The 21,400-nt window shown below is 41.4% G+C and overlaps 1 protein-coding gene across 16 annotated transcripts in view; it reads left to right on the top strand.

The window, feature by feature from the left end:
• Positions 1 to 21,400, top strand: part of LOC120803790 (rap1 GTPase-activating protein 1-like) — a 42,821-nt gene that overhangs the window by 3,980 nt on the left and 17,441 nt on the right. For 10 of the 16 annotated variants that reach the window (XM_040152684.1, XM_040152681.1, XM_040152693.1 and 7 more), the window contains exons 2-3: positions 5,652 to 5,687; positions 16,388 to 16,481. In XM_040152684.1, coding sequence (XP_040008618.1) covers positions 5,652 to 5,687; positions 16,388 to 16,481 — 130 coding nt within the window. The other 6 variants (XM_040152689.1, XM_040152688.1, XM_040152686.1 and 3 more) reach the window with 6 other exon arrangements.

Genomic DNA, 21,400 nt, shown 5'->3' with positions numbered 1-21,400 from the left:
AGAGTGAGTCACTAACCTAACTCTGTCAACAATTCCTGGAGCTGCAAAAAAAAAAAAAAAAAAAAAAACTCCAGTGGTTTGCTGATTAAAAGCTTTTCAAGCAGCCTAACAGTTTGCTTCCAGTGTATATTTACACAGTAATTCATTACTGATATGATGGCACAGCAAAGGAGAGCAGATTATAAAATAGACACGGTCCTGGATGAAAGTAACAACAGGAAACAAGAAGAGAAACTCCTAGAGATCCAAACAAACTCTCATGTTAGGGGCTATAAAATGTACTTTGAAAATGGTTGATCCAGTGAGTTTGCTGTGATGTGGCCAAGGCTAGATTGAGGGTGGGGACCATCATTAATACCTTAATACTGTCAGTGTAATAATGTCATCACATTGTCAAAATAGCGTTTTGCTTATTTGGGTCCATGCCATCACAAAATAAAAGAACACTAGTCATGACACTGACAACAATAACCACAACAAAAGAACATGTTTTTTGTTTTGTTTGGTTGATGTAATAGACACCGCAGTACGTACTTACAGTCAACATAGCTATGGTACCAGTGAGTGTGTGTGTGTGTGTTTGTGTGTGTGTGTGTGTGTGTTCTCATATACACTGTATCCTACTGTACTGTAGCTAAATGAGGACATTCAGCCACTTCATGCTCATTTCCCTGTCAATGGGCTCATTCAGCCCACTCTGGGTCGAGATACAGAATATAGTCTAGATATAGTCACGTCCAGTATTGTTTGACAGTGTTTCTTACTATGACCCTGAGTGTAATTTATAAGGAAATTCTTCAGAATTGCTCAAGGCCTTGTGTGTCCCTCCGCGTATCTATTTTTGACAGTATCCAGTGCATTCTGAATGGCTAACTGCAGAGTAAGATACAAGAACATGTGTTTACTATATGTGGGTGTTAATGTGAGAAAGACCTAATTCAGAATAAAACGGAATCGGCTCACATAATGCCCCGATCCAGGCATCCACATTTTGTGTTTTTGCTGAGAAAATGTCGGTCAGTCGGTCAGTCGGTCCACCACCTTTGTCCAGACTGAAATGTCCCAACAATTATTTGATGGATTGCCACACACATTTATGTCTCCCACAGGATGAACTGCAATTACTTTGGTGATCCCTTAACTTTTCATCTACTGCTGCTAGTAGCTCTTGAACCTAGTTGAACCTAAGTGGGGTTTTAATGCTATGATAATCCTATAATGGTCATTTTCCTAGCTTACTATGGCAGAGTATGTGCCAATTTTGAATCAAAAGTGTATTCTTTATTGGGTAGACCACAGGTAGACTATGTGACATTTTCGCCTCTGTTTTGGTTGGAGAGTATTAAGCCCAAACTGATGGGATGGCGACAAAGGACTTAAGTTATCGTGTTCTCAACTCGTGCTGGGTGAACTGACTGTGACTCCACCATAATTTATTGTAGCCGTAGGGAAGAGGAATCATTTCTGTGCAAACTGGGTTCTTGAATCATGTTCTTTGCATTATTTTCACAATATTAGTTATTAAAACATCTGTTATGACATATGGACCTTATACGTCTGCATGATACCTCTTTTTTCCTAATGTCAGAGGTTATTTTCCAGAGGTTATTTTCTTCTGGTAAGAAAGCATTCAGGACGTAAATATAACCCACAGCAAAGCTTTTAAAAAGTGAAACAGTGAAAGGCTGTGTTCAGCAGCTGGTCTAAGTGATCTTTCAGGTATAGTCCCAGGCATTTTAAGATAATTTGGTTAGGCGTGTGTTGGTCTCCATCAGGATTATCCTAAATTTAGAGTGCTTCTTATATTTCAGATATAGAATTAGCACTGCAGGAACATGTCACTGCAGCAGAGTGGTGGCTGAACAACAAACTTGTTTGCTTTAAGCTGGATTTCCTCTGGGCTGACTCCTCAGCCCTGTGTGCTGACCTACTTGCCATGAGCAGTGTTGCTGACTTGATTTACACAATACCACAGGCCTCAGCTAATTTCTGAATTGAAGAGACTGTTTCAAAGTTTATCAGGAAACGAGGAAACAACGGGCTGCACTTAAAGTCAGATTAAGTTGAGTGAACTAATTGTCGAGTGTCACGGCTGCTGACACGGTGATGGCCTAGGGTCCCTGAGACCCGCCCTTAGTCTTCTTATCCCTCGCTGACGATTGTTTCCGTGGCAACCGGCTTGGGCTTGATACCTAGCCGAGAGCGTAGAGGAAGCATGAAACTCAATTTGCCAGTATTTGGCTACCACCTTTTAAGCTGTAAATCCTCTCTGTGCCATGTTGTTTTCCTAAATGCTCTGGTTCATCTTGTCTTTTTTTTAAAAACCAAAAAAAACAAAACAATGAGTCATAGCCCACATTTTGCATTAGCAAGGGCAAATTTGTGATCGCCTACTTTTGTCCACTCCAGCCGTTGCTCTCTCAGACAGGGACAGCATCTTCTTTGTCCTGCTGATAAGCTTGGGAGTCTTTCGCTACTCGCTGTTGTCAGCTCTTCTACTTCTTTATCTGTGCGCTGTCCTGCTCCGACCAGGTTCGCGTCTTTTTAGTAACGTCTTTCTTATGTCTCTCAGGGATGAGTTAGGTTTCCTTTTGATGGGAAAAGTGGTACGATGTTTCAATGCTTGTTGAGTGTATGATTTAGTTTGGAAATTCCTTTGATTGACTTAGAGTAATAACATTGCAAAGATTATTATTATAACGTTTATTAGACATGCAAACTCAGTCCTTCAAAAACTCTCTCTGATCCCAGTTGACACAAGTGCTTAACACAATGTTGACATAAATTGTGTAATGTATTGTGACTGACAGGAATAACGGCAAGCAGCTTTTCTCGTGGCTTTAATATTCAGTTTTCTTTGTCCCTTATCTGGACACAACCGCCATCAGACAGCTTACATAGCCCTTCTTTAGCTTGTAGCAAGATGTCAGACAAGTACAATATTTGTATGACTATGTAGATACATGTTTTAGCAGTTTAGCACAACATAAGAGAATATAATGTTCATTTCATAATCTTGACAAATCTTTGACAAATTGATCCCTTATCTGTCCCAGCATGTTGATAGGAGGTCTCAGCTCAATAATCTAGACACACCCTAGTTGATTTCGTTTTATGGGAATTTCATGAAACCGGAGAATGGGTGAGCAGCAGAGGATGAGGTTTAGAAAATGTTATTCTTAGTGATGGAGCACATATGAAAACAGCTTTCCCCTCCTCACACTCAGGATCGCAAGAACACAGCCGACTGCCCGTAGGTATTTTTGCTCTCCCCCAAGGACCAGTATGCATTCCACTTACGATGGAGCACTGATTTATCTACACACATGTGTCCGTTAGGCTCAGTGAAATGAATGCTGGTTGGAGATTTGAGACAGAACAGCACAACCAAATCCATCTCAGTGTCGTTTTAATGTCATATGGAGTCCTGGGGTTGAAAATGATGAGTGATATTCTGTACTGATGCGAATCAGGTGACAACCTACTGTAACAGCACAAGTCTGTTGATACAACCCCCCCCCCCCAGGGCCTGTTTCCTCTCACCAACACATTTTTCTCAGAAGGAGGAAGCTTTAGGTTTTCATTTATCTCTTGAGATTTTCTTACAACAAAAGAAGAAGTATAAACATTTTCACTTTTGGTCCTAATGTTAACTCTTTGGGGATATATTTGTAATTAGTGAAATTTAGAGGCGTTTTGTCGTATGAATGGAAACAGAAGTTCCCCCTGTAGCCTGACTCATGACTTTTGTTTTAGCCAGGCTAGAGACATGACTCTGGATGGCAGTATCTGTCAGTCCATCATTGTGATCCAGACTAAAATATCTCAACAACTGCTGGGTGGATTGTCATGAAACTGTGTATAGACATTCATGGTCCCCAGAGGATGAATTACAATGACTCTGGTGATCCCCTGACTATTCCTCTGCAACTACCAGCCGGTTGACATTTTTGACTTTTTGTGAAATATGTCAACAACTACTGGATGAATTGCAAGGCAACTGGGTTCAAACATTCATGTTCCCCTCAGGATGAGTTGTAATAACTTTGGTGATCTTCTGACTTTCTATCTAGTGCCACCATCAAGTCAAAATGTCAATATTGTTCAAATTCCTTTTTTTTAAATAACTAAATACCTGCTCAGTTAATGACAGTCTGCCAGCACACTGAGCTATGATTATGACATGCATGTTTACTTTGTCAGTGTGTGCATGTTGGCATCCTGGTACATACCTGTTGGCTTTTATACTTGTTTTTACCCATATTTCAGATTCAGCAAGAGTCACATCTCTTTCCAGAGTTGGTTGTTTGATCTTTTGGCTGTTGCTGTGTAATGCAAACTAATCACGTCCAGGGAAAGATGAGTAAGAGGCTTGAGCTCTGGTGGTGCGACAGTCAGACACAGGGTGGGCAGTAGTCAGAGACCCAAATATGGCTCGAGGAATGAATACAGTCATAGGAGACAGAATAAACACCAAAACAATGTAAAACCAACCTAATAGCTTCGAGATAATTTGTATAATGTAGCTCCTTTCTGCTGTCTGGTGGTTTATCAACCTGAGAATTTCTGAGGGGGTCAACAAACGGCACCAGAGGCAGCTGCAGGAGCCATGAGAGGCATACTAAACATTCCCTTTCCCCCAGGTCACCACCACCAGCTATCACAAGAGACAGGCCTGTAGCCATGAGTCATTCGCCGCACAACAGTTATCAGTATTAAATATCCCCTTTGTTGCCAGAAGTTTGAGGTAAACTGCTGCATCTCAAGAGGAGTTGTGGTATGTTTTTATGATTGGGATGTTTGCTGATTAGCGGGGTAAAGTATTTGGTCCTTCTCGTGTGTAAGGTTGTTAAAATCCTGCCTGGACTAAATATCACGATGAATGGCTTTCTGGTTCATGAGCAGAGGGAAAGCCAGACACGGGGCTGCTATTTCCTCTGCACACGCAGTGCCATCTATTGGCAGAAACAGGATCCTGCGTTCTTATCCGAGGAGTCGCCGACGCTGCATCGTCTGGTTATTGTTTCCAGTGATTACTGCTCAAATCTGTTCATCCAGAGGGACTTAAGGACAGATGATAGCTTATTCTCGACTGTCAGTGAGTAATGAGCCTCATAGTGCAGATTCAAACCAGGCTGAGATTCATTTTGTCTCCGGAAACACCAGGCCACAGTAATCATCCTTTCATCCTTGGACATGCTACTTCAACAGATGGCAGGAGTTATTTCAGAAACCCAGTCCACCGAATAACCAACCTCTCTCAGTTCAGTGGACTTTTTGTAAGTAGGAAGGGCAGTACACTATCTACTTTCCACACTGGTCTGAGTTAACTTAGACGCATGTAGACAAGAACATGGATACCATTAGTAAGTGTGGGGTTCAGTCATATGCCACTCGGTGTTGATGTATTCTAATTTGTCATGTCTTTCTTGCAAATATGACTCATTAAGTTTTTTGGGGGGGGTTATGAGCATTTAGCTGACTTTTAATGTTGCATTCCTCACCTTGTTGTTTTCACAGACTTTGAAATGGTGACAATTTTCAATTTTAGTTGTTTTTGACACACATTACATTACATTACATTACAACTCATAGGTAGTTAATACTGTTTATAGTAGCTGTCCTTCACTGGGTTTTTTTTTCTTTTCCAGAGTGGACAAGACATTCTCCAAGGCCAGAAGCATATGGTGAGTTGTTCTGTTTCTGTTTTCTTTTTGTCATTAAACAGGGTAAATCATAACAGAACAGCACTCTGAAAGTAAAGACAAAAAAATTGTCATCTCAATCGTAAGTTACTAAAAATGTATGAGTTTTTTCATTTTAATTAATACGGTGGATTACAATTTGTAATGCTTTTAGCTCTCTGGAGTGGCGTTCAATGTCACTGACTCAGCCTTGTAGGTTTTAAATGTGTGAATCAGTCCACCGCGTGGAGTGTAAGTGAGATGAATGAGCCAGTAAAAGGTAGAGCAGATGGGCAGCGGCGGGGAGACGGATACCCTGTCTGTCCTGCCATCTTCTGCAGTGCTAGCACGGTTGAAGTACAGCTGTGAGTGGCACGTGGAGTCAGGCAGGGAGCCGAACATGCACACCTCCTGCCACTGCAGATAGACCACTCCATTTCTGAAAGCTTTAGGTGTGGTGGGACGGATGTCTGGCCCTCAGCCCCCTCTTTCTGACTGCAGCACGTTAAACAGTGCCTCACTGCAGTATCATCACTCCTTCCCCCTGGAATACAGATACGGGAGGATCTCTCTTACCAGCTAGGCCTGTGTTACTCGGCAGAATTCTGGCAGAATTCTTTGCAGAGACTGCAGTTTGGCTGTCGGGCTACTACTGCAACAGACCGCACCTCATGGTAAAGGAGAGGAGAAGAGACACTGGTGGAAAATACAGATGAAGAGGAGGATCTATAAGAGGATGTAAAACAGCACAGGAGATAAAAGAATTGCGCGTGTGAAGAGGAGGAAGAAGGATAGAGCAAGTGAGTGGATGAGGTGACGTGAAAGGAAGAGAAAGAAGAGAACAGTGTAGTATGATGTCTGCAAAACAAAATGCGTTTAGTCTTCATTAGAGTCACACTTGGTCCTCTCAACCATATTCAAACGAGGAGGAATCCCACAGCTTGATGAATTTGGAGGATCCTTCCCGCTGTGTCAATAGAACTTGAATTATATTACATAATAATCAGTTTTCATGCTCTGCACGGCAGATCATTTTCTGAAAAACCTGTGGTGCTAGGACAACAGCAACTGTGAAAGTGGCATCAGATAGTTCACAAACAGCTGCTTTTAGAGAGGATTCTTCGCTGTAATAAGCCTAAGGACGGAAGTTAGATTTAAGAACAAACAAACAAACAAAACAAACATCAAAGAAAAACCTCCACAAACCCTGGAGAGCCAATGTCAAAATCGTCCTTCAGGTACTGAACAGTATGTGACTGGAAATTAGAACAGTGGGCTAAAATCTCCAACAGCAAAAGCTTTAACAGAACAACCCTGCAAAATGCCGTGCTCACCTTTCCGAGTGGGAAGGCCAAGAAAATTACGGTGAGTTTCTTTCTAATCTGCTTTAAGATGGTTTTGATGATAACTACATGACTCCAGCGTTAAGTGTTACGTAAGAATGTAATGTACCTGCCCGATGCACGAATTCCTCAAAAATTGTCCCAAGCCAATATTCAAGAAATGATTTATGAAAACAAACTGTATTCCTCAGAAAAGACAGCAGTATACTAAGGATCATCTATATCATTTCATTACCCCATTCTTCCATTGATGCTTTGCTTGATCGTACAGAGGTAATAAGTTCTCAAAACAATGTATGTGTACTCCATGAGCGATGACACTTAATCTTTTTCATGTATTTAATGTCATGAAAAGGAATTGTTTGGTTTTGATCCTTCGACTCTTGACGGTGATTAAATGTTAAATGACCATCTTCCATCTGGTCACTGTGGCTCATACACAATAAACAGATGATCCTCAACCCCCTTCTCCGCTCTCTCCGGGGGAGGCCTGTAATTGGTTGTAATCCTGTCTTGCTAAGCTCCCCTGATGGGAGGAAATGGGAGAGGAAGGTTAGTGTGGATAATGGCTATACTGAGATGTTGTGTAAGAGCCTCTCTCTGTGTCTGTCTGTCTCTCTCTCCCCTACACACATGCAAACATATGTCCAGACACAAAGTGCACTCTGCCCTCTCTGTCCCTAAAGCACAATGGATTATTGTGGCGGGCTATCCATTGTATAACTCCCTGCCCAGTCTTTAAAACAACTTGGCCACTGATCCCACTGTCTTTTCCATGCCTCCGCTCACCTGAGCTTCATGCAAGACAGGTCTGCGGTTTTGAACCACCCTTGGGTGCTATTTTTTTTTTTTTTTTTTCAGCAGTGAATAATTCTGGCTGGACGTCAGTTAGGATTTCAGCCTCCCTGTGTCTTACAATGCAGTGAAAAGGAGTAAGGAACCTTTCCTATAACCAATGACACTAATTTTGTTCCTTGAAAAATACGTGTCCTAATTAGAGGTTGGTTGTGTCGGCGTTAACTGCCGTGACCTCTGCCCTCTAGTGGCAAAAAGCTGAGAACATGCACGGTGCAGGTGCAGTCTGAAATGGTCTATCATTAATGAATAAAACAATAATAATAATAATAATAATAATGATAATTGGTGCTCAAGTCAGATAAACTGGCAAATTCAGAATCTCAAGAGACTTTTCCTGATGTGGCAGTTTTTGACAGCGATAGAGTGATCAAATATCTACTTCTTTGCTCAGTAGGTAATGGCATTCCAAAAACAGTTTATTCTATTGCTGCTGAATATCCTTGCTCTTTATTCCAAATTGTGTGATGAAATCCCTCATTATTTTTCATAATGCTGTCTAAATCCTAGGCCTGTTTCATTCTTCTGTGTCTCGCTTCCTCCACGAAGCACTTTAAGAGGCGTCACTGTAAACACTCCTCTGTTTGTGTTCACTGATTTCCCACGAGATGTCACTCTGCATCATCGTCTGTCTGTCTCCTCTGCACATGCGCTCAGCGCTGCGCCGCGAAGGCCGGGGCCGGGTGTCAGTTTGCTTGTGCACGCTCATCTGTGTATGTCAAGTTGAGCTGCCTGGAAAAGTGTACATAGCGGGAGAGCAAACTGTCAAGCCCGATCAGGCTAAACCATCTCTCTGTGAGTCCAAATCCTAACATGTCATCCACCATCCAGCACCAGCACAAGACGTCTTAAAAAACATAAAGCTCAGATGACAGCGGAGTGCCGGGGAACTTTGACAGGACATTTCCCTTTTACTTTATCTGATTCTTGGAGCGTTTCTGTGGCAAAGTTGTTCTGCCAGCTTTTTAAAAGTTTGCTTCTTTGCCTTCAGCCAGTATGTTGCAGCTGCAGTATCTTCTTGTTTGGAAGACAGGGCCTCAGGTATTGAAGAGGCAGCCATGGTCTTTAGTGCTTGTTTTTGTGGATGGTTATATCCCTGAGTATATATTTAGGGATGTGTATATCCATTGGGGAGCCTGTTTATTGACACTTGTCACGCAGAGGACAGTGTGGTAAGCCAGTGTGAGGAAGAGGCTGAGTCCAGGACTTTATACACCCTGCTTGCCTCCTGATTTTTCTCTCCAATGGGAGAGGAAATTCTCGCCTGATCAGATTTTTTGGTTGTTCTTTTCTTGATTGATAGTGAGGATGAGCGCTTCGTAGATCAAATTGTATAAAGTCTAACATCACTGAATACAGTAGTAGCTCTAACACCAAAAACAAAAGGGCGCAAAATTATTCTGCAGTGACCTTCTTTTGTTGTAAAGGCACATCGTTACTGTGATTTACCCAGGGCGCGTGCTTCCGAGGAAATCTGGACGGTGATATTGCGAGAGATAAGCAAGCTGGAAATCAGGACCTATTGGTAGAGTGAACATGCTTTATTCAAAAACACCTGCTGTACCTGGCCTTTTAATGCATACTGAATATGGCCAGCTGTCAAGGGAGGTGTGAGCTCGAGAAAACCCATAATGGAGTCTCCTCATGCATCAGATCCCACAGATATTTTATTATTTATAATTCCTAGCATGTAACATTGGATTGTACAGCCATTCTGCCTATTTTATTTTTCTATTCTTGCCTTGAATACAGCAGAATAGCATAAAAATGTGCTCATACCTTGAAGTGAAAACAGTTGCTGTGTTCTGTTGTCTTGATAAGAAATACTAAATAGGATTTTCCTATCTGACTGTTTGTTTAAAAGGACTTTTAGAGGTACAGTTCCCTTGGGAAAAATCCGCCTCTCGGACTTATCTGCTTTATGAATTTTGTCCAGTATTTGCTTTTGCCTGATTGTGGCAGCAGTAACTTCTATGGCTATAGAACAAAAGGCCCTGATGGTTTATCGTTATCCAAAACAGACTGGGGAAAGTCATGAGGTTGTTTTTTTATTTTTTACTTTCCCCTGGAACATAGATTAAAACACCTACTGTAAATAGAAATGACTCAGAAGATCATATGAAACGTTATGTTATATATTACATACATTTATGTAACTGAACTTCCACCAAAATAAAATATTTTTGAGGGGAAATCTGATCTTTTCATCTGGGAAGATTGCTTTTGACACTCAAAGTACAGCCACATTCATACACAAAACAAGTTACTGATACAAGCACCACTCAGAGAAATGGGTTCATACCAGAGACAATCATCCTCCCCTTTGTTTGACTGCTTCAGGTCCCTCTGAGGGGGCTGGGATTTGGGAAGGATGACCCAGAGAACAGGGCAATTCCAGGGTCTATTTATGTGATAATTCTCGACACATATGTTCCTTATATTTCTGGCTGGGAGGTAAGGCAGCAGGTGCTGCTATTCCATGATGATTCTGGAAAAAGGACCGGCTCTTAGTATTTGAGCACTTCACTGTTATCATTGTAATATATGATGACACAGAGGGAACACGTTCACTGAGCAGTACAGCTGACGGTGTTGTTGTCTGACTGCTGAAGTAAATTTTCACACACATTATAAAGAGTGTACAGCATAAATTATTGGGTGGATAGCCCTGAATGTTTGTGCAGACATATGTACTGGCTTCGGCGATTCCTTGACTTTTAGTGCCACCTTGAGGTTTAATATTTTTGATTTTTAGTGAAATATCTTAACACATATTGAATTGATTACTGTAAAGTTTGGTAAAGTTATTCAGGGTGCCCAGAATCTCTCTTACTATGGTGATCCCCAGACTCTTATTCTTGTACCACCAGCAGGCTGGTTTTTGGTTTTTAGTGAAATGTCTTGACATATTGTTGGACGAATTTCCATGGAATTTTCGTTTGACATTCCCATCAGCCTCTGTTTAGTGCCAAATACCAAATATTCGCATTTTATTTTAAAGCAAGATTCAAAGGCTGGTATGAGCAGCACACGATTTATTTACTTTTTACTTTGTGTCTCCCTGAGGTCACCACCTGACCCAAGTAGGCTGGTTAAGAAGGTGAGAACCTGATGTGAGAAAGTGAGATCATAGTTAACATCATCATAAACATGCTCATTTATTATATCTGCTTTAAGCCCCCCCCCCCAGTGGAGCAGTTGGCACTCCTACTTTGCCTTGCAAACAAACTATGGGCTTGTTCAATACAAAGCCAATTTGTTTAAAAGTGACTGGGGGGTGGGTTTTAACAAATCTAAAGACAGCAGGAGAACCGTCAGACCTACTACATCCAGCACTGACTGTTTTTCTCTAAAGATATTTCTAAGACTTTGTCAGGTGAAGCCAGTGATAAATCAAAATGATAGAGACATTCTCATTGTAAAACAAAGAGAATGCACAGTCTGTGAGATATGTGCAAAACTTCATTTGTAAAAAGTGACAGAGGAAATACTTAGGGTAACCTGGCATTAAAATAATCGCAAAGTTTCTCACATATAGATTTGTCTCCATTCAAAAAGACTAGTGGATTTTTATGACAAATATTTCTTGTGTCTGTATGAGAATCTAGTTTCAAGCGAAAACAGTAAAGTCTGCTGGAATGGTGCTTTTGTCCAGTCATTAGAGAGCTCATATATTCAGAGCAGTTTTGCAGTCAACTCTTGCGGCTCAGTGCTGGCTGCAGCCGCCCCCCCCCCCCCGCGAGGTTGAGCAACGCTAATTAAATCTCAACCTGTGGGAGACACTCAATGGTTATGCATAAATAACCATTCATTCATATTTCAGGACAGCAGCCATCTTGACTACCGGAGACCTCTGACATGTTGCGGCTGTACAATGTGTCTGTGATTGGAGACCTAAACCTTTAACTGGCCTTTGGGGTCACCGGCTGGTCACACGCAAACCCTGCCACACACACATCATACAGATTACATTCTGTATTGCTTGCTTGTCTTAATTTTGCCCAGCATAACGGCATAAATTTGAATCGGAAGGAACTTTCGGTTTAATTTATATGAATTCAAACATATTATTCAAACTGGATGAATAGCTGCTGACTCTTGATTTGTCTTTTTCCAATCCTTTGGGAATTCTACGATCCAGCTCGCTTTAGTCATTATTTGAGCTCGTGTCTCGAAGGATATGGTATTATTATTTAACTTGTCTTGGTTGAGAAGCTGCTAAAAAGCTGAAAGTGAGAGAGGCAGAGAGAGAGAGAGTGGAAGATGGGGAAATTTCGGGACGGCAGCAATTCTCCGAGGATATGGTGTGGGGGCAGGAGAGGGGAGGGACCACAGGCCATTTCACCAGGCTAATGGGACGGGAATCCCTGGCGGGTCGGAAGGGATTTACTGTGGGATTCTGCAGAGGACATTGGAGCAGGGAGGACACTACCATTTTAAAACCAGCTATCTTCCTCCACACAATAGAGAAATAAAGCTCTACTTGCCTCCAGATTTCTTCTTGTTCTTGCTATTATTCATTATTCCATACAAGAGGGCTGAGTCCTCAGTGAGGTCCCAGACTGTCGCTCTAAATGCACGTGGCTTTGATTAGATAGGCACCAGCTGCAATGATCCGTGCTAAAATGCCACTCGGTGCTAATCAGATTTCAAGCACGACGTTTAAGCAAAATCTGCCTGCTCTTATCTGATAATGTGTTTTTATCCATAACCATTATTGACAAAGCCCTCAAAGACATTGCCATTTTTTTTAACCCCCACACCTCCTGGTCCTCAGTTCTTCCAAACATAACTGAACCCCATATATATACCTCTGCAGTCTTTGTTCAGGGTTTAAAAGAAAAATATAGAGAGATTATTGTCATTACTGAAGGATGTCTCAAAGAAACACTGCTAATTTGGACATTGTTAAAGTTTTCCTTGACATAGTGCAGTTTTTCTACTTATAAGCTTTGGACAGTGAGAGGATTATTTGGTTTTGTTTATCACAATAAACAGCTCTTAATGGTGCACAGTATGAGGACTGTGCTGTAATCCCTTTTTATCTCTTCATGTCTGACAAATACAGTACACACACACACACACACACACACACACACACACACACACACACACACACACACACACACACACACACACACACACACACACACACACACACACACACATAAATACACACATTTACTTCACTCTTAAGGTCCATACCTGCTCACTGAGAAGCTGTCTGAGGAAAGGAAAAGATGAGTCGACACTCTCTGCATTAGAGTTTTATTTAGCCGGGACTTAGCAGGAAAAGGTACTACTTGGTGACACTAGCCACAGGTCTGCTGGGAACTGCCAATGACAGCTTAGTGGAGGAAATGCACATGTTCCCAAGGGATTGAATGAGACTCATTACAGTAATTAAAAACCTTTCCACACATGTTTTCTCATCCTGCACAATAAGCATCAAGGAGGCTGCAGTGTCTGTTCACCTTTGGGAGCTTAATTGTGGACATAATCACCTTGTTCAAGAAACATCAGAATGAACATGAATGTGCATGTGGGTGTTGTTTTTTTTTTTCACGTGTGGCTGATGTGGTTGCCACAGCAACAGCCCTAGCTGGCTGGTGGGGCAGTGTGGGGATTGAAGGCAACCCCCCGTTACCCTAATCCTCCCTGCTTTCCCTTCCCTTTCTGAGCGGCAGACTTCACTCGAGTATGTCAGCAGATGGTGGGGGAGGGTCACCTGCTTTGAAGGGGATAAGGGTGGTGGTGGAGTTGGTGGTCGGTGCGTGGTTTACACCTTGGGGTTTTCGGATAAGTACCAGATCATGTGTGTGTGTGAGCTTGAGAACAGACACAGAGAGTGGAAGCAGAGGAAGTGACAACTAAAGAGCGCATATGTGTGTGAGAGAGAATGAGTGGGAGGAGAGAGAGAGAGAGAGAGAGAGAGGGAGGGAGGGAGGAGAATCAGTGGCAGAGAGGATGCTCACTCACAGTGTACGACAGTCTAAAGAGCTGAGAGTGAGGCTAGCAGGTGAGTGACTGATGGGAAGCGGCAAGTGAGCTGACTGGAGCTGCGGAGAGAGAAGAGTAAACGGGGAGAGGCACAGAGTGGAAGAGAGGGAGAGGGGGAGGCAGTGAGACACTTAACTAGAGGAGAAGCATATATAGTGAGTCATCTGCCTGAGTGCTGGTTACTGGCCGGACTTCCCAGGGAGCACCCAGCCTACGACCGCCAACGTGTGAGTAGGTTTGCCGCTCAGCACCACGCAGGACATTGGGTCGTCCAGATCACAAGCTGTGACTTCTTCACACGGCTGATTTCTGCGGTGCATCGCTAACCAGCTGGGGTGTGTTATGTAATTTGTTGTGGTGTTGGGATGAGGCTTTGGCTTAGTGCTGCAAACTGATCTGGAGGAGGGCTTACATGGCAAAGCTAACCAGAGCAGGCAGGTGTGTGTGAACCGCGATAGGTAACGTGTGCTGCACCACATGCTGATGATGATGGGGGAGTTTGTAATGGACTGGACAGGACATTTCCTCTGTCCCCTTTACTTTGATGTGTGTTTCATTGCTACTTGTTCTTTTTGCAAGAGTGGGATATAAATGTATATCCTGTCACCAATTTATGCTAATTATTATTTATTGTATTATTTGCACAGTATTACTGTGTGCACAACACATTAAGACTTTGGACAGTCAGATGCATAAATGGGTCTGACAAGTATTACCTCTTCTTTAATTTAATACAATATCTATCTTTAAACCAACTGTTAGAAATGAAAGCATTTCCCTTCACATAAATAAATAAGTGTGTGTGTGTGTCTGTGTGTGTGTGTGTCTGTGTGCGCGTGCCCTGCACCCATCTATTGTGCATCAGTTCCAATTAAGAGTTCAGGGCAGCTGATGCCTTATCGTATCCTGCTCTCCCACGGGAGAGCTGCTGCTAGGGCTCCTCGACTCGCCTTGTTCATGTTTATTGAGCCCAACGAGAAAAGGCTTGCATTCATAATTGTTCCAGTTCCATTTGGATGATGCAGGACTTTCCTTGATTGAAAAGCCACTTTTGTGCATGTTAATGATTCATGCTCTCTTTTCTTCACCTTTATTTGATTCACTGAGTAATTCAGTGAATGTGATAACAGATGTCCCTCGTGGTCACTTAAACAGCTGTTTGTTTTATCCCCGGCACCAGTCCAACGGAGCTCCATATATTACCTCATATAAATAAATGCTGTGTCAGTGTAGTCAGCCACACTATTTACCTAAGAAATAATTCGTTTTTGAGTTAAAGAGTTGTCCATTTTGTCTTATTAGTTGAATCCATTTCTCTACATATGGGGTTTGGTGCCTTTTGGCTGCTAGAGTACACAGAACCTTGTAGATAGAGGGATATGAATCATATTTCATTGTGGCTGCTGTAGCCTCCTTTGATCGTCACAGGCAGTGATATACATTTTTCACTTTGCACTATTGCTGCTTCATGACCATTTCAGGTCCGCTTTTCATACCGATCGATCGCGTCGTATTTTTGAAATAGACTGAATGAATCAAACAAATTGGAAGCCTGCTGTGCAAACTGGCCAGTTGTCAGTGTCAATAGAGTGCCATATTCAGCTGGGGCATCGATCAGTGATCCTGTGGGGATAAAGCCATGCTGGTAGAGATATTGAGTTTAGAGCAAAGGATGCGTGACAGTAGGATCGCTCGGTTTTGCATTAGCAATGTGTTACTCTCTTGGGTTAGAGAAGAGAGATGCTCTGTCTGAATAAATGTGAAACTATGGGTACTTTGTCCCTAGATCCCCGAAGTGTTTGTGAATAGCAGCTGATGCTCTAAAAGAATTGAAGAACCTGCACAGTGGAAGGTGATTTGATATCTGGGGAATTTCTGTCTTTTTAAAAAAAATTTTTTTTTAGCATAAACAGCAAAGAAATCATATAATTACAAATGTCAGACATACTTTAACTTGCATGTTCCTGCTCAGTAATGAGAGGAAACATTTTAGAATTAAAATAAATGAACTTTTGGGTGAGGAATAGCATCTGGGCACCAGGTTTAACCCTCTATCACTAGGGCACTGCATCTTAGACAGAACAGGTGATTCGCTGTGAGAAAATAAAACATAACAACAGTTCTTGAATTGACTCATAGAGGTCTTAATCTGAATTGCAGCTTTTCTCTGCTTTTTAAAGTGTTTTAAATTAGAAGTCCTATTTTCTTAAAATGTCAGATTTGACTGCTTTTCAAAATAAAGTTACAGCGTGCTTCAATTTCTACAGACATCAAGAAGAACGAATTGGTCACACAAAAGATTATTAAGTTAATTTTAAAAATGTAATAAAAATCAAACTTAAGGCCATGGCAATGCCTCATACCACCAGTCCATACGAATGAATTCTGTTGCTAAATGAGACCAACAACATTTCCTGAGGCATTACTTTTTATTGTCCTCTTTCTTGATCTCAAACTGAGTGACCTTTCCTGACTGAATGTTCTCTTGCATTTGTCTGATGGTAGGAAACAAGATGGGAGTGACCCCCGAATTTCTGCAACACTAGAGCCACAGCTGTTCCAGCCTACACTGCCATACACCACCTCACCATTTCACAAGGTAGGAGTAGTACGAGGGGGGATTGACCCCTGACCTTATCTGATGGTCCTCTGTGTGACATTTATTTCTGTGATCTTTGTTAGGTGTCAATGCTCATCTTGTCCCTACACCTGCTTCTGTCTGAATGCCCTCGCTCGGGGTTCTCTCTGTACTCAATCTCTCATGTATTATGTATCCTGTATTAGACCCAGACTCTCTCCATGCAGTGTTACTTTCATTATTATTCTTGTCTTCTTTTGTTGAACTTGTGTAATTAGAGTGAACAGGGCTCCTTGCCTGGGATGATTATGTTTGTCTGTTTCAATTAATGGAAATCTATTTTTAGCTGGAATTTGTCATCTTTTAGCGCAACGATTTCTCGGTCCAAGCCTGACAAGTCTGACTTCATCAAAGCAAACAAAACACAGCCTGTCTGAGCAATTGTCATTCTTAAATCAAAAGACAAACTTCTTCGCCCCCTTGATTATCTAGGATGTGTCGCTGAAATGGAAAATTTGTAATGTTTTATCAGTCGGTGTGCAGGGTTCAATTGTTATCCAGCTGGTTTTATGCCGTCCCAAACAATGAGCCAATTTTACGTCACTGTCAGTTAAAAATAATCGACCATTTTGTAGACTTTTTGTGTAGGATGAAATAAAATTTGCTGATTTCTGCTCATCCAAAGTGTATTTTTTAGCATGCAATACATTTTCTCCCATATACTTTGTACGATTCACTGCAAGAGGGTCTCATTCAATTTGTCTCCGGTTCACTAAAACAGTTTTTAAGGATTTTTCAAAATTTTCAGTATTTATGAACCAGCTTAGCCTGCTCTCTTCTTCTTCTTTTCAGTGTAGATCGTATGATGAAAGACTAAATTGCTGTGTTTAGAATATAAAGGGCAGTGAGTATCCTGATTTAAGGATGAAATAATTTAAAAAATCTATTTAGGCTGTCACATCACCTATCAAATCCATCTTACTGCCAGAGTCTTCATGCCTACCATTAGCATGTCTTATTGTTATAAATGAGCGACTGGCCTAAAAAATCTGCCAGGGATTTTTTTGAGAACTTAGAAACTGAACAAAGCTGAGCTCTGTGGTGATTAAAAGTGGATACAATCTCACAAATGTTGGACTGGTTTCATAAGGTCTCTCACACTTTGGATGGGGCTTATGCTTCTGGCAATCTGACTTGATCTGAGTAGAGCAGAGGGAGTGGAAAGGGAAAGGGATTAAAGGAGAATTTGGAGATTGGGTTGTTTAACAGTCACTCCTGATCCCTGCAGCCCACACCATCTGTAGATGCCTCAGACTTACGAGCCACAATTAGTCAGAGATGAAGGAGAGGAGGGATTTTTGAAACTTCTGTGTGGCTCCAGATTTCCATGACATGCAAGCCAAATATAGCCAGAAAAGGCACCACTGAATTCATGGCTTGTAGTTTTTTTCCCCCATTTTTCTGCACATTCTGGAGAAGAAACAGCAGAAAATGCATTATATATGGATTTGTAATTAGACAGAAGAAAACACTTTACTTTCCTACACTTTAAAGGGTGTCAGTGGCTTTTAAAATGCAGTTATATCTACCTCTCTAACCCCATTTTATCCAACCCCCTTTAATTTCGAATCCAAGAAGGTGAACATATCTGATTAGGATAATGAGGGAGAGCATGGTAATGTGATGTACTGTAATATAATAAGGGCTTAGTGGGGCAAGACTCAGAGGAACATATCACTTTAATCAAAGCCCTGTGAAAACCAGGTCAATCTGCAATTAACCCCACCAGGTCTTATGGTCACTGCATCAAACTACGGTACTGTACTGTCATATTGATAATGTTGCATATTTCCGAGAGAAGAAAACACAAACACAAAAAAAATTTCATCATTTTTAGAGTTTAATGCACAGTTCCTCCTCATCACAAACCCATTAAAAAAACAACACATGTATTCCAAGACAAGACAATTCTGAGATGCTACTAACACAGTGACTATCCAGATAGGTTTAGTAACATACTTAAATCAACAGCCTCAGTATTATAACACACCCACAAACATACATTAACCGTTTATACAGTACGGCCCAGTGCTCCTGGACAGTGTTTCCTCACTATAGTGGGGTGTGGCTCCTAATGCAGACATGGTATTCAATCCATAAACACCAGCAGATGAATTACAACCTGCTCTTCCCAGGTGCTGCACTAGTCAAGGGAAATTGCTATAGCTCTCCATGAATGTGGGATGCAAAGGAAATCCTAAACAACTCTAAATTAGCTGGAACCAAAATGCTGAACCAAGAACCAGACCCACTGTGCATCAAAGAAAAATTACAAAAGAAGCCTCTTCTTCCCAAAAGACACTCTTTATTCTCATAGAGCTGGAAAAAGTTTTAATGAGCTCTGTGAGGATGCACCGAGTTGCAGCCGACAAGTCTGGAGGAGAGTGGAGTTCTTGCACATTTAATTCGCCTCTTGTCATAATGACGATCCTATTAGCTCTCATAATGAAAGGTCTCAGCTCTAACACCTGCACTCCATGCAGGCCTGGCTCCCTATGGATTCCACACCTCCTCCACTCTGGTCATTTCTGCAAAATGTATCTCTGCTGAGATGAGATGTCTCGATTTTCCTCCAAAGGTTGCCGCTTTTAAGACTTTTGTCTCCTTGCTCTGTCTGTCTCCTTATTTTACACATCATTTTTGTTCACAGCTGTGATCACCTAATTTTCGAATGTCATTTGTAGTCCTCCTATATTTAGGACTGCCAATACAGCTCCTATGTGAACAGGAAGTTGTTGAAGGACTTAAGGACTCAACCTCTGGCTACCTGCCAGCATAAGTCAAGATAGGGTATGTGATCAAGATAGATGTGGATGATATACAGTATGGTTTGGATTTCCTCCCGCAATATTTTTAAGAGAGAGAGTAACAAAGAAGTATCAGCAGAAGACCCCAGCTTCATCCAGAGGATTACTGCAATTTGAGACGAACACTTGCTGATAATCTTGTTTGTTTAGAGCCTGTGGATATTGTCTCCAACTTTGTTTTATCCAGCACTTTGACAGTCATGGTAGCAGTTAGCAAGGATTGCAGCTTTACCTAGAGTGTCACAGTGGGACACAGTCAACTGTCTACCATTTGATAAAGGTACACCAGTCAGAGAGAGACAAGTCGACACATCTTTTGATGCAGCGGGATGCCAGTTTATGGATAGTTAAAAATGGCGAGAAATCATGACAACTACTTCTATGCTCCAATGGTGACAAAGGCAAACTGGAAGAAACCCAACCATGTAAGTAGCTTTAGTTTAGAAATGCTGGATGGAAAGCATCACTAGATGGCAAACTAAAGAGGGAACTTGGCAGCATTTTTACCAGAGGCTTGGAAAACTGCCTCTCCAAAGTAAGATTAGATTGACGAATGCAATGCTGATTATTGAACTGATGAGCTGAGGAAATATGTATGTTTGTGGGGGAACATTTCTAGTTCTAATTTCAGGTGTGTCTTTTAGTGTAAAGAAACAGATAACAGTATAAGATTTGGTCAGACATACTCATGCTTTATGGGCATGGACATCCGGCTTTATGGCTAATGTAATTGTTGTTTAAGCCCAAACGTGATAGGAGGCTAAAAACTACAGCTCTTCTTGTTCTAATCTCTGGTTAATGTTGTTGGAGCTGGGGTTATTTACCTTCAGGGTTTGTGGCAGACTATTATTTGCACATGGTGGAGGACTTTACTCATACTCACACTGAAAGCTAAGACACAATTGCTCTGTACACAAACTGTTTGACTATGTCAGGCTTTGCTGGCTGAACCTTTCAGCCTTCTTTTGATTACTCGAGACCAATGTCTCCGTGGACTGTTAGATTTTTTATTTTTAGTAGTTACGATCATCATGGTCAACGGATGCATGCAAGTTTTGCATGTGAAAGTATACAGGACAATACCCCAACAGCTGTGGTGGGGCTCTAGAGAATTAGGTAGGTGTTCAATGGGGAAAAACCGGTCGGTCACACTTGACTCCGTAACAGTGTGACAAACCACAGGGGAGAGGCAAGGGATCACATGCAGCAATCAGGTAAAAGGTTGAAGTCTGAACTTTCCCAGTGTTTCAATTCATGGGAAGAGTTGAAAATGCATGCTTTTCCATCTTAACAACACTTGTCCTGAATGAAGATGTTTGACAGAATTGGTTTAAGCAATTAACCATAACTTTTTATTTGGGGCTCAGCTCAGAAAACAGATATGTCATAAATTTCCTCAATTTTTTTAAATCAGCAAATTGCTGATAAACATACATTTGAATAGATGACGTGTTTCAGAAGCCCTCTACAGAAAATGTCACGTTACTTTTGTTTGTCATCTCAGAGATACCAGCTGTAAAACCTTTGTAAAATATCATGGATTTTTATGTGCTTTATATCTGTGATTAATGCAAACATTACTTTTTACACAGCACTACCCCACCAAAATCTGTTTTTGTTCTCATTTTTGGAGTTTTATAAGTTTGTTCAAAAGAAGTCTTACAGGCAGTTGGACCTCATAGGCAACATAAGTCACTATATGGGACAACGTATTGTACATTTCTTTGCATGTGAATTACTTTTTGGCAGACAAAATATATATGTATCGAATATACAGTATATGTGGTCACGCATAGTCCATATAACTAACAAATATAATATAATTAAGAAAATCTTAATCTGATGCAATAACAATGCTTTATTGTCATTGAATTTCCCATCCCAGTTTGTGGCAAGGGGAAGAGTACTAATTTTGGATTTGAAAAGGTCAGAGGAAAAGAAACCAATGAGAATGTAAATCCAGTGACAACAAAACACGGGGGTTAAATGTGTTTTCCTGTCAATGGATGGAGTGCGATGGGGTTGAACAGAGTTGAACTGTAGTAATCAGATTCACTCCTGTAAAAAAAACCA

Source organism: Xiphias gladius, chromosome 18 (assembly GCF_016859285.1).
Source record: "Xiphias gladius isolate SHS-SW01 ecotype Sanya breed wild chromosome 18, ASM1685928v1, whole genome shotgun sequence".
Classification (NCBI taxonomy): domain Eukaryota; kingdom Metazoa; phylum Chordata; class Actinopteri; order Istiophoriformes; family Xiphiidae; genus Xiphias; species Xiphias gladius.
Note: the sequence above shows the minus strand (reverse complement) of the source record. Positions and strands in the feature narration are given on the sequence as shown.